This window comes from Lineus longissimus, chromosome 15, assembly GCF_910592395.1.
Source record: "Lineus longissimus chromosome 15, tnLinLong1.2, whole genome shotgun sequence".
Taxonomy (NCBI): domain Eukaryota; kingdom Metazoa; phylum Nemertea; class Pilidiophora; order Heteronemertea; family Lineidae; genus Lineus; species Lineus longissimus.
Genome location: NC_088322.1, coordinates 6,928,814 through 6,943,936, shown reverse-complemented (window position 1 = coordinate 6,943,936; position 15,123 = coordinate 6,928,814). Strand labels below are relative to the sequence as shown.

General features: G+C 43.0%; 1 protein-coding gene across 1 annotated transcript; it reads left to right on the top strand.

Annotated features, from left to right (window-relative positions):
• The first annotated feature begins 3,818 nt into the window (after window positions 1-3,818).
• Window positions 3,819-14,741, top strand: LOC135499597 (solute carrier family 22 member 15-like). The gene is made up of 8 exons (XM_064790462.1): window positions 3,819-4,359; window positions 9,437-9,665; window positions 10,147-10,342; window positions 10,679-10,906; window positions 11,133-11,270; window positions 11,670-11,873; window positions 12,238-12,310; window positions 12,727-14,741. Exons 1-8 carry the CDS (start codon window positions 3,970-3,972, stop codon window positions 12,940-12,942), a joined length of 1,674 nt encoding a protein of 557 aa, XP_064646532.1. The 5' UTR covers window positions 3,819-3,969; the 3' UTR covers window positions 12,943-14,741.
• Window positions 14,742-15,123: the final 382 nt, after the last annotated feature.

Below are 15,123 nucleotides of genomic sequence, written 5' to 3'. Positions count from 1 at the left end.
TTAGGTCGTGGAGTCCTTCAAATAAATTTATTTGAAAGACTCTGGATAGACGGAGCACTGGGGTGGTGGCTGCGGCCTTCTTTCCGCTCTACCATCAGATTTCTGACACCGTGGGGCCTGCCTGGGGCCACCAGTGCTCCCCTATGATAGTTTCACCAAGGTAGCGACCTCGCTAATTGGAGCGTTGGTGGGTCCTGCCAGACCTAACAGTACTTGTTTTGTATACACAGTGGACAGTCGTTTGGATAATGAGTGTCACAGTCTAGTTGTCACACGATTGTCCACTGTGTATTAATGTTGACGGCTCGAAAGCCGGTGTGTTAAGGACTGTGTCGCCACATCCTGACTCTCATGCGTTTGCATCACCACTATAGAGCTCCACAAACACATGACGGATTTCATCGATTTTTCTGTTTGCTCGGCACGCTCTCAGCGCGTGCCCCAATCACAGCACTGATATGAAAACTTAAAAAGGGTAAAGGTCAACACCGATCGCACGTTGTCCGACCTCGTCGCCTGTTTTGACAACGGTCAAACTAATGCAATTGTTAGTGTATTTTTGGAATCCGGTTCATGGGCACAGGGTTGTAGGCAGAAATTCGTTCTCCTGGGATAGCCAAGACAAAAACTAGCTTTAACACCACAAATGCTAAGGTATTTTCTTTTACCTGTTTCCCCTGCACCATGGCAAAACATGAATTATCACAATTTTAAATCGTGTTGTCGTGAATATTTCAAATCGTATTGTCGCTCAGAATCGGATACTACTGCAGTTGCAGAGATCGTTGTTCTGATTGGTCCAATATCGAGCCTACTTGCCTGTGCCAAACAACAGCTTCTGAGGCGGAAAATGTCAAGGGTTTGGGTGAGAGATTTAGCGATCTCAAAACATTGCGGGTCAAGATGGTGTCGCCATTGCATTGTGTAAATGTACATGATGCTGGCATGTACGCGCTGTCATGTTAGAGTTGGGCTGGCACGGACTATAATTATTGGCTCACAATGTGATCCTTATTTCGGTCACTAAATTTGTATTTTCCGTCGATTTTCTCCCTGAAATCTATCACTACAGGTTTTATCATTGTTCATGGCCTAGCTGAATTTGGCACCAACATTGAACTTGAGTTCACTCCCCTGTTACGAAAGGGTTCTCCTGTGGATTTTCGTATGCGTAGTGCAAGGTAAAGGCCACTGCCTGACACAAGTTTCAAGCCGGGTTGCAGTTATGAGGTTTAAAATTTTTAAAGAGTAAGTAGAAAGCATTTAAAGCCGCTCGAGATGCAATATACCCGTGAGACCCTAACTCGATAACTTACCAAATCTCTGTGCCGAAATATTGCCACATAACCTATACCGGAGATTTAAATCGGCCGTTCAAGGGGCAAATATCTTGGCGCCAGAAGCAGACGTCGGCCAACCATGTAAAATCCAAGAAGGACGTCCTCGTGTTGCCGACGGGTCGGGTAGGCCTACTTGCGAAATCTACGCACCTCGGCGCAATGGAGGTCGATTTGCATTCTCCAAGCGTCGTCAATGGTGATCTTCGTTTCCAAGTCTCACTCGATCTTCATTGTTAAAATTTCAAAGAATTCATCGTTAAAATTTATACGTACATGTATATGTATCTTTGATAAGCATCTGTTTGACACAAATACACTTCACAGTGTTATGAAATAAAACTATCACGACCTTAATCGAAACATAACAAGAAGGCTTTTCAATCCATGTTACAAGCAGCGCACTATACACACTGAATCAGTGTGTGGACGATCAAACTGTGGCAGAGGGACTATGTAAGAAATTCAACGGTGTGTGTAATTTTCGACATTACGGACCGAAGGCCGGGAGATTGGTCGATTTGACGTAACATCAAGTTTTGTGACGTCTTTTAAAACGATGTAAATGGTGGCCTCCATGGACCAGAGCGGTTTTTTGGCGGGAATTGCCAGCCAATCGTTAATGGACCCGTAGAAGTCAGATACAACCTGAAATGCCCAGAGGTTTCTGGGTCGTTTTAAATGCTCGCTGTGACTACAGTAATAAAAAGCAGTGTGGATCTAATCTACTTACTCTTTAAGTACCCATAAACGAAATAAGTACACCTTAAAACACATTTTTCTGAAAACTTCATGACATTTGGGTTTAAGAAGGGAGTTGCTCTGTTGCGTTGCCCTTTTGACCTCACTGTGGCCCTCGATATTACCTTATAGTTTCAGTGGCCTGTGGCCTAACCAATCCCATTGTGAACGTGACGCCGATAGGCTTGTATTTCTTTAGTGTCTTGTAAGCTTGTCATTCCACTGAAACTGCCTTGATTAAGGTCCAATCAGACATTGCAGATGCCCTTGATAATGGTGAGATTGTACTGCTATTAATGTTAGATATGTCGTTTTCAGCGTTTGACACAATTGATCATGCAATCCTGTTGAAACGCCTTAAGCATTCCTTTGGTATAAATGAAAAGGCTCTGGCTTGGATTGAGTCATATCTTTCAGAAAGGGTGCAGTCTGTCGCAGTTAGGGATCATGTATCGGATGACAGGTGTCTGAAATACGGTATCCCACAAGGGTTAGTGCTTGGCCCCAAATTGTATTGTATGTACACCAAGCCAATTGGCAACCTCCTGAAAAAAACATTGTCTGCCATACCATCTTTACGCCGATGATGCACAGGACTATTTGGCCATTAAACCATCTCCAGATAACATAAAATGTGCTATTGCTTCAATAGAAGCCTGTGTCCAGGACTTAAAACCCTGGTTGAGGACAAATGGACTGAAGCAAAATGACGATAAGACAGAGTTTATTGCATTTTATCCTAAACACATGGAGCATTTCTGCAAGGAGTTATGTCTTAGAGTTGGTGGTTGTTCGATCAAGCCTGCTGACTGTGTAAAAAATATTGGGGCTTTCATGGACTCCTCTTTAACAATGGAAAAACATGTTAATAATGTATCGCGCATTTGTCACTTTCACTTGAGAAACATCAGCAGAATCAAACCCTATCTAAATGACCATGCATGTAAATCGCTTGTACAAGCCACCGTAGTTTCCAGACTCGATTATGCCAATGGCCTTCTGTATGGAATAACTGACCAACCGATGTCGAAACTTCAAAAAGTGCAGAACACCACAGCTCGAATAATAACAGGGACAAAACGGCGAGACCATATAACTCCGGTTCTCTTTCAGCTTCACTGGCTTCCGGTGCATTGTAGGGTACAGTATAAGATTCTACTGTATGCCTACAAGGCACTGAATGGAACAGCGCCAATATACATTGAGGATTTAGTAAAGAGACACGCGCCAACTCAAGCGTTGCGTTCCGCAGACCAGTGCCTTCTGTCGTTACCGAGAACCAGGACGGTACGACATGGAATTCGATCTTTCAAACAGGTGGCACCTGGCCTGTGGAATGCACTGCCCTTGGCCGTAAGACAATCTTCCAGTCTCGATGTATATAAGAAGTCAGTAAAGACCTTATTTTTTAAAAGCTATTACAATGTCTAAATTTTTACGAGTTTTTACAGGTATTATCAATATCTTATCTTTTTCAATATTTGTGTGCAATGAATGTTTTATCTCTGTAAAGCGCCCTAGAGCGGATTTTCTGATTAGGGAGCTATATTCTGTATAATAATAAAAATAATAAAAATACGACACCACATTTAGGTCATCAGAATTTGCGCTCTAGTGACGTGTACACACACGTTTTTCGGATAATCTATCTGAAAGTAGCTCCGTGCGCGTATGCAAAAAACGCATAGTAAAGCAACAGCAAGAGTATTTTTCAGTCTTGCATGTAACCAGTGAGTTGTCGTTCTCACAGCGATTTTGTTTAGGTTTATCATTATCATTCATTGTTAATTTGAGTGTCATCTGTATAGTACAACACAGCCATCAGCCTTGACATGTTTTGATAACCCTTCCGGTACGAAAGCTCACTATTGACAATTGATCGCTGTGCGAGATGGATGGCACATTGATAGTTAAACATGGCAAAACTTTCGAAGATATCTTGGATATCGTGGGCAATTTCGGCCGCGCCCAGGCCATTATTCTGTTCTTCGCGATTGCGTTGGAGGCTACCGCTGGCCTGGTCGTCTACTATTTCATGTTCGAGGGGGGAAACCCTGGATTCCAATGCTCCAACATTGGATCTTCCGACTTTTTTACTACGGCGCCAATGACAGTTGAATTTGATGCTGCAACGACGGTGGTGCTTCCTAATGATACTTATGCGGTCCTTCCCTCGTCATCCTTGCCCCTCCTGGCCAATGAGACACTGAACAAGTGCCCGAAGCAGGGGGTCTGTGAGAATATTACCTTCTCGGATGCATACACATCAGCTGTAACAGAGGTAAGCTTTCTATAGTCACTTACACACCAGGCGGATGAAGTCATTGTGGGCCAAAACAAACTTAAATATAGGCACAACGAACAAAAGAACATGTGTTATGCGACCACATGGTCTTTTGTTTGCCGCTTGTGTGTTGTGGCCAGCAGTGGCTTCCTCCGCCTAGTATGAGGGTAAGCTTTCTTTCGTAATTGGCCAAGCTGATGCTCTCAGATTTACTTCGGCGGAGGAGTTATCCGGTAAATTTGAACTAATAAATATACCTTAGTCGGCTTTCAAAAGTCCGCATAATCGAATAATGCCTAATTTTCTGAGTGTATCATGGTGATACATTCTGTTCCTCTCCACCAAGGAGTAAATTGGCACCCGGAAGTATTAAAGTAGCAGGAAGGGTTGGGCATTTGTGGTTTCTGAGTCTGAGGGGGTTGGTGTCTGTTGACTGTGCTTTAAGAGAGACTAGGCATGGCGCCAGTCTCTCTTAAAGCACAGTCAACAGGCATTTGGTCTCAGTATTTGGGTAAGTACAGAATCAAGCCAGCTCAGAGAGCAATGATTGAACGATGCTGTGGACAAGTTCAAGGATACTGCATCAGTCACGACCAACTTCTCATCAGAAAGCGTCACCACCAGCATATACAATGTTCAGTTCCAACCTGTACCAGTCCAATGCACGCCTGTCATGGTCGACAGTGGTCAGCTTAGCGCGATATGGAACATTCTTCCGAAACTCAAGCGAGAGAAGTCTGCTCATTAGCATATCTCGCGCACTGCTCCTTCTTGTCAAACATCGTAGTGAAATCGTAATGGAAAACGTCTGGCTTTGCGCCAGACATTCAGACTAATACGTGAAGAACTAATAGGAAAAGAACTTCTACTTGCGCGAGACTGCTGTGATAAAATTATCATTGCAGAGACTCCGGTGACGTACACATATATTTTCTACAATCAAAAATGCCCTCAAAAGACGACATGGAATGATTATTTTATTGATATGTCCTACTATATACCTTCCAATTATCACTTTATACAAATAGATCGGCGTTAGGTCGCATGCTTTTCTTTCCTGGTGACACTATAAAGCAAAATAGTTGCAACCCCGTAAATGCGCTATAAGTCCAATAATAAGTGACGGTGACCCGTTATAAATGTTTCGCCAGCTTCGATTTTTTGCCGCTACGCGGCGCTTTGGGCCCTTGCGTCTGGCTGGCAGAGATGGCAAACTATGAATGTTAGTCCTGAGCGTTTTATAGCTGCAGCTCGGACCTGTGATACTCCAAGAGAGTAGAGCTTGAAACCGGAATGTGCAGGCCAATAACTAGGGGTAATAATGTGAAGCGCTTTGAGAGACTGAAACCTGTAAGATTAAGCGCTATATAAGTCTAATGATGATGATTATTATTATATATAAAGAACTGCAGCACCATAAAATCATTTTTAATGTCTTACACAGTGGGCATGGACAAAAAGTTACAGGTGTCAACCACATTAACATTTTATGTCTGATTTAAAAAAAACCTCAGTGACTTTTTTAACGCACTTTTAATGCCAAGTTATTCCTCGGATTGACTACGTCTCTGTCTCTTTGACGAAGGGGTATAGACGTAATTAGAGTATACATACTCGCCAATTGGGACAGAAAAGTTCCAAGTAGCCTATGATGATTATGTAAAAACAACTAGAATACGGTAGATTAGCACAATTCGGACTCCCACTCCGACAGAAACTCCGAGAGCGAATAGTAGCCGCCTATGGATACTGACTCGTGAATTAATTATTTGATGGACGCTAGCCACTGATGAGTTTCAGACGGGGTGGGAGTCGGAATGATGCTAATCCTCGCAGAGTGTCGGGCATGTCGTAACCCATTCGGCGTGCGTGAGATTGCGCTGAACTCGTTCCAAGCCAGACTACATGCATCAACAGATTTATTGAAAGACAGATTACTATGGGAGTCTATATACAAAAAGAGCAAATGGTCCTGGTCCCTGTCAGCCATAAATATAGTAAGGAAAAGGCCAGGGGCCTTTGTGCTCTTTGAAGACGTATTTGGTGGTAAGGAATTCATGCTGGTTAAGAAACATTCTACCTGTATAGTATAATATTATATATAGCCGCGTTCTCACATAAATCACTTCTAGACCGCTTTCCCCAAATCGCCCTGCGGAAAACGATTTACCTTGAATCGTTTTAGAAGTAACCATTCACACAGCACTTCTGAATCGATTTGATTGCGTTTTGAGCTATTCTCGCTCAATGCGATTCAAATCCAAGTGCCACCTGTTGTTGAATCGCAAAACTACGTCAAAGTTCAAGGTCAGCAGATCAAAGATGGATGCGCCCAAAATGATGCCGAGGAGAGAGACAAGACCACTAATGAATATTCATAGGTTGGAGGGTCCAGGCCTATCTATTAGACGAGGGCATGTTTTTTACTCTCAAGTACATATTTGGAGAGGTATTGAAAAAATATTTGTTGTGGCAAGTCTACAGATATAAAGAAATTATTTGATGAAAAAATTAATTTCGAATTTTGCTAATTGGGTAATAGGGGGCGTGTTTTGAGTTTTTTCTGCCAGTTGGCTGAAAAGAGTGGAAATATCAAAGTCTGTCTAATTTGTCGATTAAAAAAAAATTTCCGTGGTCAATCACCATTTTATTTTTCACCATTTACTTGCCCGACTGTCCGGAATAACATAATCTAAATTTCAGATTCACAACACCACGCGTTCTTTGATGCGTCGCGGTCAAACATTGACAATTTAACTGCTAAAAGGCTTAAAAAATCAATTGTGGTCTTGTCTCGAGAATAATAATGGGAATGGGCCTAATAAGCAACAAGCAAGGCTACGGATGTTCATGGCAATGTTCGTCCTGATGAATGGTATTTTTGTCTGCCGCAGACAACACCAGTATGCTGCATTTTTGCGTCGGAGACATGCTAGGAGGGCTCAAATGATGCGAACTTTCATCATGCGACAAAAGGGCATTCGCATTCATGTTATTGTTCATTGCCGGGATGCAGGAGGTGAACAGGCCTCGTCTCCGCATGGAACGGCGTATGTGGTGTGAATCTCGGCTTCGAATATATTGGGACAGTGTGATGGACGGATTTCTATGGCGAGAAGATTCACACTGGCTTGAAAATCTTCGTATGTCTCGGGAACTGTTTATGTATTTGTGCGACAGGCTGTGGCATCGTATTGAGAGACAGGACACGAGAATGAGAAGGGCAATTCGTGTGGATGAGAGATCATGAAATGACAGATACTCCCGCGTGTTTTCTCCAGTGCTAAAACAGGAAGTAGATAATGCGCATGCGTTTAGGTGATGCAATCTGGATAAATCGCTTCGAGTATTCACACACTAATACAAAGCGATTCAGCCAATGCGATCTAGCTGAATCGACTTCAAAAACGGTTTAGGAAGTGTTTTGAATACGGCAATTCTGAAGCGTTTTAAGTGTGAATATATGTATGTTTTTAATTAGATCGACTCACACCTGTTGTGTGAGTTATTATTGAAAACAAGTCACCAATAAGTGAGATATTGCAATTGTTTCCTTTTCAGTTTTGGCTCTCTTGTGGCCAATTCGTGAATCATGTAGGACAGAAATTCGGTGTCGGAGGTTATCTCATATAGAGGGTCATGTATACCAAATTTCAAGTTCATAGCTTTAGCGGTTAAGAAACGTGTCATAGTTACACTCAAACGGCCAAATTACGCCATTTGACCTCGGTGACATGAAAAATTAGGTCAAATCAAAAACCAGTATGATTTGTGATGTATTCTTGCTAGGAGAACCCACCAAAAAATTTTATCGAAAACGAGTCACTTATAAGAGAAATATCGCCCTTTTTTCGGTTTCCACTTTTGACCCCCTGGTGGCCAAGTCAAGTATCAGATCGGACCGAAATTCAGTGTCAGAGGTCACAGGGGGTCCTGTGTACAAAGTTCAAGTTCATAGCCCTAGCGGTTAAGAAACGTGCCTCTGTTTTTGAAACAGGATACAGACGACAATTCGCAACCACTCGGTTAGGCCCTTCGACGACGTTTATCTATTGTTCGGATGAACTCACACAATACATAAACGTCGTCGTAGGGCCCAACCGGGTGGTTGCGAAACCTCACTAATGACGACTACGACGACGACGACGACAGACGACGACGGACACTGCGGCTTTGGCTACATCGAATAGCCAGCCAGTTGCAATCGTGGTTTAGTTAATATTCTATACTGTAGATGGCGATACAGTATAGTCGGTATGGGACAGCACGCGCGGCGGATTAATAAAGGTTGATGCCTCGTGGGTAGTATCCCCCCAATCGTGACGAAGAAGACAGCATGCATGTGAATGTAATCTATTTCCAAATGAGGTTGATCGGCTATGGCATCGCTGTACACACAAAATGGTAACAGGTTAGCGTGCATTCTCCAAAGCAGCGATAATATCAAGCATGTTATCTCTGCCAGAATTGGCTTCCATTGCCCGTGTATTGCATGTATAATGTACACAATCTTAGCGGCAAGAATGCCCGAACAAAGTGCCGTAAATGTGGCGATTAACTAAAGATCTTTGAGTCTGCTGAAAGGTTACTCTGTTTGATATTACTAAAGTGAATATTTATTCCCATTTTGAGCCGATCAAAATTGTTTCAGGGCCAAAACTCATCTCGCTTCAAATCATCGTCTGCACGAACAAACCTGATCACACAGCAATTTTCCATACGCTACCAAAATAGTGTGCATAAAACCCCTCAAAATCACTTTGTTTAAGGAGGATTTATTTCGGGCAAAGATGTGAAATGCAATATGACAACCTTTTTTGAATTTTTGGAATAAAAAGCCACAAAAGGTCTAGTGGTTTCGTGGATGAGGCATTTCACCACATTCAGATTGCAATGGCGGCCAATTCAAGCAATGACAGCAGGAAGGCGCCTTATCACACTACTATTACAGCGCGAGGAGAATGGTTAGCGTGATGCTGCAGACTATCGCTGTTGATCTTGTTTTCTTTTTATTTATGAAAATCTGGTCGAGACTCGTTATTTTCTGATATAATGATGACTTTCTTCTTTCCAGTGGGGTCTGGTGTGCACAGAGCGTTATGTGCCGCGGCTCATCATCAGTTTGATGTTTGTGGGGCTCCTTATAGGGGCGCTGGTCGGCGGTCAGCTGGCGGACATGTACGGGAGGAAGTGGACTCTCATAGCCTCCTGGATTCTCCTGATGGCCACCCACTCCTTTGGCGCTTTGGCTCACACCTGGCCCCTCTACGCTGTGATCAGGACTTTCGCGGGAATATTCTGCGGTACGTATTTCAACCCATGGTATCAAGAATTACTGAACATTTTTAGTATTTGGAAGCAATACTACAGCAATTTAAATCGCACTACATGAAGCTACCATAATTTGTCACTGAGGGGACTTTTGCAAGATAAATCGGCTTCTGTTCAATGGCTATCGCTAATATTGGCTGGTTGTTGTTAGCTTTTTGTTACAAACTACATGAAAATGCTTCAAATAGTGTAAGATATCATTATTCCTTTAGTAGGCCTATTGATTATTAGGCTAATTAGAAAATTGCATTCAAACGAGGTTCTTAAACCCCGCTGAAGACAAAGAATGTCCAGAATCACGCCATAGCACGAAAAAGTAATTTTTTTTTCCTTCGACGAAATTTCCTGCCTCTCTTTCGTCTTTGGGAATTTAGAGCTTAATAATGTATCCTTTTGTTCGTCTTGGTTATTATGTCACATACTATTTATTTTCCCTCTTATTCTGTGACATAGGTTCCATCGCGACCGTTGCCGGTATCCTTCCAATGGAATTCGTTGGTCCAAAATGGCGGCCATTCATCACGTGCCGTTTCGGATGGCGAATAGGAAACCTCATCCTTGTGCTTTTAGCCTACTTCATCCCTGCGTGGCGACACCTGGTGGTAGCTAGTGGACTTATCATGTTTCCTGTTATGGTGCTAGCAATTTTGTAAGTTCAGGGCCAAATCGTGTCGTGTAACAACCTCTCGGCGCTCGCAATGTGCAGGCCTCTCCTTCACTTACGCCCCCCGCCCCATTCGAAAAAGTCTTGATCCGCCCCTGTAAGGATACAACGCCATCCAAAATTGTCATCTATGATCAGTCTATCTCCCTCTTCACAAATGAGTTGCTTCCGGTGCATGGTAGCCTTCGTGGCTCGACTGAACAGAAAAGCACCACTGATCATGGCCTTACTTCACAGAGTGGGCGAGGAGTGCAAGGCCAAGTTCGGCATGTTTTAGTCGGTCCCCACCAATACTAAATCTGAGCTTTTGTTCCCTTCCAGTTTCATGCCTGAAAGTTCTCGGTGGCTCATACAGAAGCAGAGGTACGAAGACGCAATGAAGGTGCTAACCTCCATTGCCCGACTTAACAGGAAGGAAAAGCCAGATATGACCCTACTTCATAAAGTGGGCGAAAGGTGCAAGGCCGAGGCTGAATACCGGTACACGTTCTTTGATCTGTTCAGAACCAAGAAGTATGCAGCGCAGACTCTAACTGTAATGACTGGCTGGTAGGTAGGCCCCGCGTTTATTATCGTGTGCTCTCCTTCCTTCGGTTCCGGTTATAACAAAAGGAATGTCTTGGTCACCTTCAATCCAGGGTACCTGTTATAACAAAAGGGGTTTGATGTCTTGGTCCATCTTTCACGTTCCTGACGCTAAGCGCCTAAGACTTTGATCCTCGTAGTCGCCGGAAGCATTCCAATTCATCTTCAAAACAAGACTCTTCCTTTTCAGGTTCGTCAGCAACACCACTACGTACGCGATACAATCGCAGATTTCCTCAGACCTGGTGGGTAATATCTACCTCAATGTGTTGATAGCTTGCCTGCTGAACACTGTCACAGTGGCGGTAGCAGCATTTGTATTTACAAGGTAGGTGCATAAAACTGTCATAAATACTTTGTCAACAGGTTTAAGATGGCAGAGAGGTGTCTTTCACTTGGGCATACACAGGTACATGTGAACCAACCAAGACGTTGAGTTTCTTTGATTCTAGTACATGTATAATCAGGTTTAAGAATCTCAAAGTCATCTGACGCCGAGCCTCGATTGTACATATACGACATGTTTTCCGAATGGATGACACCCGCTGCAGTGGCGCCCAGAACTGGTTGGCCGGGGAGTAAGATCAAACAACTGCAGAAGTGTAGGTGGTACCTACCTTTAGAAAAGCTGCTGCGGACATGCTTGAACAATTGATATCTATAATATCACGTTTAAAGAGAGAGAGACACCAGTCAGTGAACCATTTTCTTGCTTCCTATATTTCAGAATCGGCCGCCGAATTTCCTACCCAGTGACCATGGTCTACCCGGTGCTGGCCATGTTCACTATCCTTGTCATGGACTTGACAGGGTACATGGTAGGCCGAGAGATGGTGAGGACTCTCCTAGCACTCACTAGCTATGGGGTTATAGCTACCTCGTGGCAGGTTGATCTGCTCTACTGCTCGGAGGCATATCCAACTCTCGTCAGGTAAGCTCAAAAACTTCAAGAGAACAAGCAAACATTTGCTAAACGTTGAAGGACGATAGTTTGAGCACAAAGGAATGCAACAGGACCTTGAGAGAAACTGTCGTATGTGCTGGATGAACCCTCTAATGGAAGGGTTGGAAATGGAGCTGAGTTTTTACCACTTATCTTGACCTACATACCACTCGGATTTTGGGAAAACTGTAGTGGCGTGTTCGATTATTACGGGCATAATGGCACGATATGTAACTATAAGATGCAGTAAATTTTATTTTATTTTAATCAATAGAGAAGCTACTCGAAAAGAACTGTTGGAAAGTTTAAAATTTTGTTTTACTATGTGTACGAGCGTTTGTATCAATTTCAGAAACATCGCGACTGGTGCCGGTAATATGGCAGCTAGATTAGGCGGTATACTGGCCCCACAGATAGGCCTTCTGGTAGGTAGTGTAAAGTTTACCTTTCCCCTTAACAAGTAGCGTTATTATGACGAGTGTCATGACTAACTAACGTACCGACCATCCTACCTGAGCTTTCCGTCAGCCGTTGAAGCTGAGGCCAACACTCGGCACTCACGACCGAGCTTATGTAACGTGTGCGAGAAAAGGAGGATACGATTGACTCTGGAGCTTCGAGGATGATGCTTTTTTGTGCAAGGCGTTTCAACACAAATCGGGTATTTTTTTAATCGGGTATACCCCGTCGGCATTAAAATGTGCTCTTGTCCACCCCATACAAGAAAGAATCTGGCCATTGGAATGTTTTTCCTGTTGGTATAGCAGGCTCTTCTTCTGACGCGCTTGTACACAGTGTTCTTGCACACGGTGTTCTGACAACATATCGTTTTATGTTTCAGGGTGTCTTCCATCCTTCTATTCCCTATGCAATCATCGGTTTCCTTGCGATTCTGGCCTCTGTCTTGATGTATGTGGTCATGCCAGAAACCAAGGGAAAGCCACTACCAGAGGACCTGCCACCAAGAAGGAAGAAATCAAACAAAAAGACATACATGGACTGTAACTTTAATGGGGAAGAGAAACAAACGGACGAGACTGCTTTGAATATGTTGTAACAAGATTAGGCTACCCCTATCAGTTAGTATGTTAGTATACACAGTATGTCCAGGTTTCAAAAGCTGGGCCTTTGTTTTGTGCAAACTCATAACAGGTGCATGGTCATCAGACAACAACAACAATTAAGTTACTGAAGTGTATGGCTGGCGCGAGTGGACTGAATTCAAAATAATGCCACGGCATGAATTGGAATTGTGGTGCACCATAAATCGACGAATGAAAACCTCAGATCTCGTGAATTATGCCGCCATTGGATGCCGCCATTAATCGCAATTGGAATTGATGAGGATGAAAAATATGCTTTATGAAGGAATCATCTCAATGTAATGTAGAGTAAAGTCAACAGAAACGATTTATTTTCGTTTTGGGGAGGATTTAGTTTTTTTGTCAAAATTACGGCGTGTTAGCCTTTTGGCTTCATTGTTATTTATACAGTTCAATGTCTCCATGATGCAGAGGAGCTGGCGTTGGGCTGGCACGGACTATATTTAAGTCTGTCATGGCTGGCTGATTTACTATACAGATGACACTCACATAAAAAAAAATGAAATAAATAAATACCTGGACTAATAGACAGGAAAATTGATCGGCTACAACCATAACCACTGACAGAAATATAGTGGTTAGTTCACAAGTGATCAGTTCAATCCCAATGCCAACCACTGGCAATCAACTCAAGGATTGACCATAGGCACCCCATTTCGGCTATAACTTGAAACCTTATGAAGTAAATGCCAATTTCAATGGTGGGAGTCTGGTAAACTAAGAACTGACTCACACCCTTGACATTGGCGTTTACTTTATTTTGAAGGCGTTCTAATTGCTTTAAGATTTCAAGTTATAGCCAAAATGGTGGTACGTATGGTCAACCCTTAAAACAAACTAAACTGTAAGGACCGCCAGTTTTGACGAAATCAGTATAAAGGCACCTTGGCCTGTTCAATGCATACATGTAGTATACCGGGGGCGGTCATGCTTTAAATTGATGAACCGGTCTGAGATTGGTGAGTCTAGAGTATCGGCAAACAGTTAGTGAACTTCGATTTCGAAGAGAATATCGATCTCCTACGTATCTCCGCCGAATGCTGGTTTGTGATCTAAATAAGTAACAGTGAACAACACCGATTGGCCGAGGGTATCGGCCTACATTGTATCGTATGCTGTATTTACTGTACACTAGTATTCACTGTTCCCAAATGTTAATGTTAGATTTCTTCTGTACTTGTAAATATTAAGATACGTAGGAGATCGATATTCTCTTCGAAATCGAAGTTCACTAACTGTTTGCCGAGGATGGTTTCGGCCAAGACTTCGTTATCGAGGTTCCAGAGGTGAGTGCTCAGGGGCACAGAGCACTCATCCACCACCCGCTCCCAAAACTGTTCGCGGTTCGCACTAAATCCGCTGCACTCACCAAAGAAATGGACGTGCGGGTCATTGAAAGACTTTAGACATCGTGAGCACTCAGTACTTATTGCTGTTGCTGATATCTAGAGCGTAACGTAGGCCTATTTACGCAATTAGAAATTTTCTTATATTCAATTAAAAATTTTAAACTTTTAACAAGTGGCGGAGGCCTTTAATAAGAATGCAGGTGTAAAAGGAATGGACGTCCTAGGAATGCAGGACCCCATATAATAGCTATGTATTGTCAACGAATGTGGTTATTGGTTGGGTTAGGGTTAGCTACATAATCTTCAACAAAGGAACTCGGCAATTCTATTCACTTTTAACAAAAGGAACAGACTTAGATTCCGCGGGGACTTGCATTTCTTTTACACCGGGCCAACATGTAGCGGAGTGTGAATAAAGTTTTGTTCATCACGAATGTATTGTTTTCTCTTTTCCTCTCTTCGTTTATTCAGTTTCTTAATAACATATTTGAGAAACCAACATGTCTCGAAGTCGAAGCCCTTTATGCGCAGAGTGAACATTCAAAAACTAATACATGTATATTGGAGCAAAATTTGCCAAACCGGCGGCCCGATGCTTACATTTTGGTCATTGGGACTGGCCTGAAATCAGATCTCAGGATCATCCAGTCCAGAATTTGATAAAATCCTTTGTATTATCTGAGTAGACATATGCATAACCATACGCAATACGTACAAGTCTCCTCCCACCGATGAGTCCACGATACTTGCTGTTGACATGTCCAAGGTCGGCATCGGCGTGACATG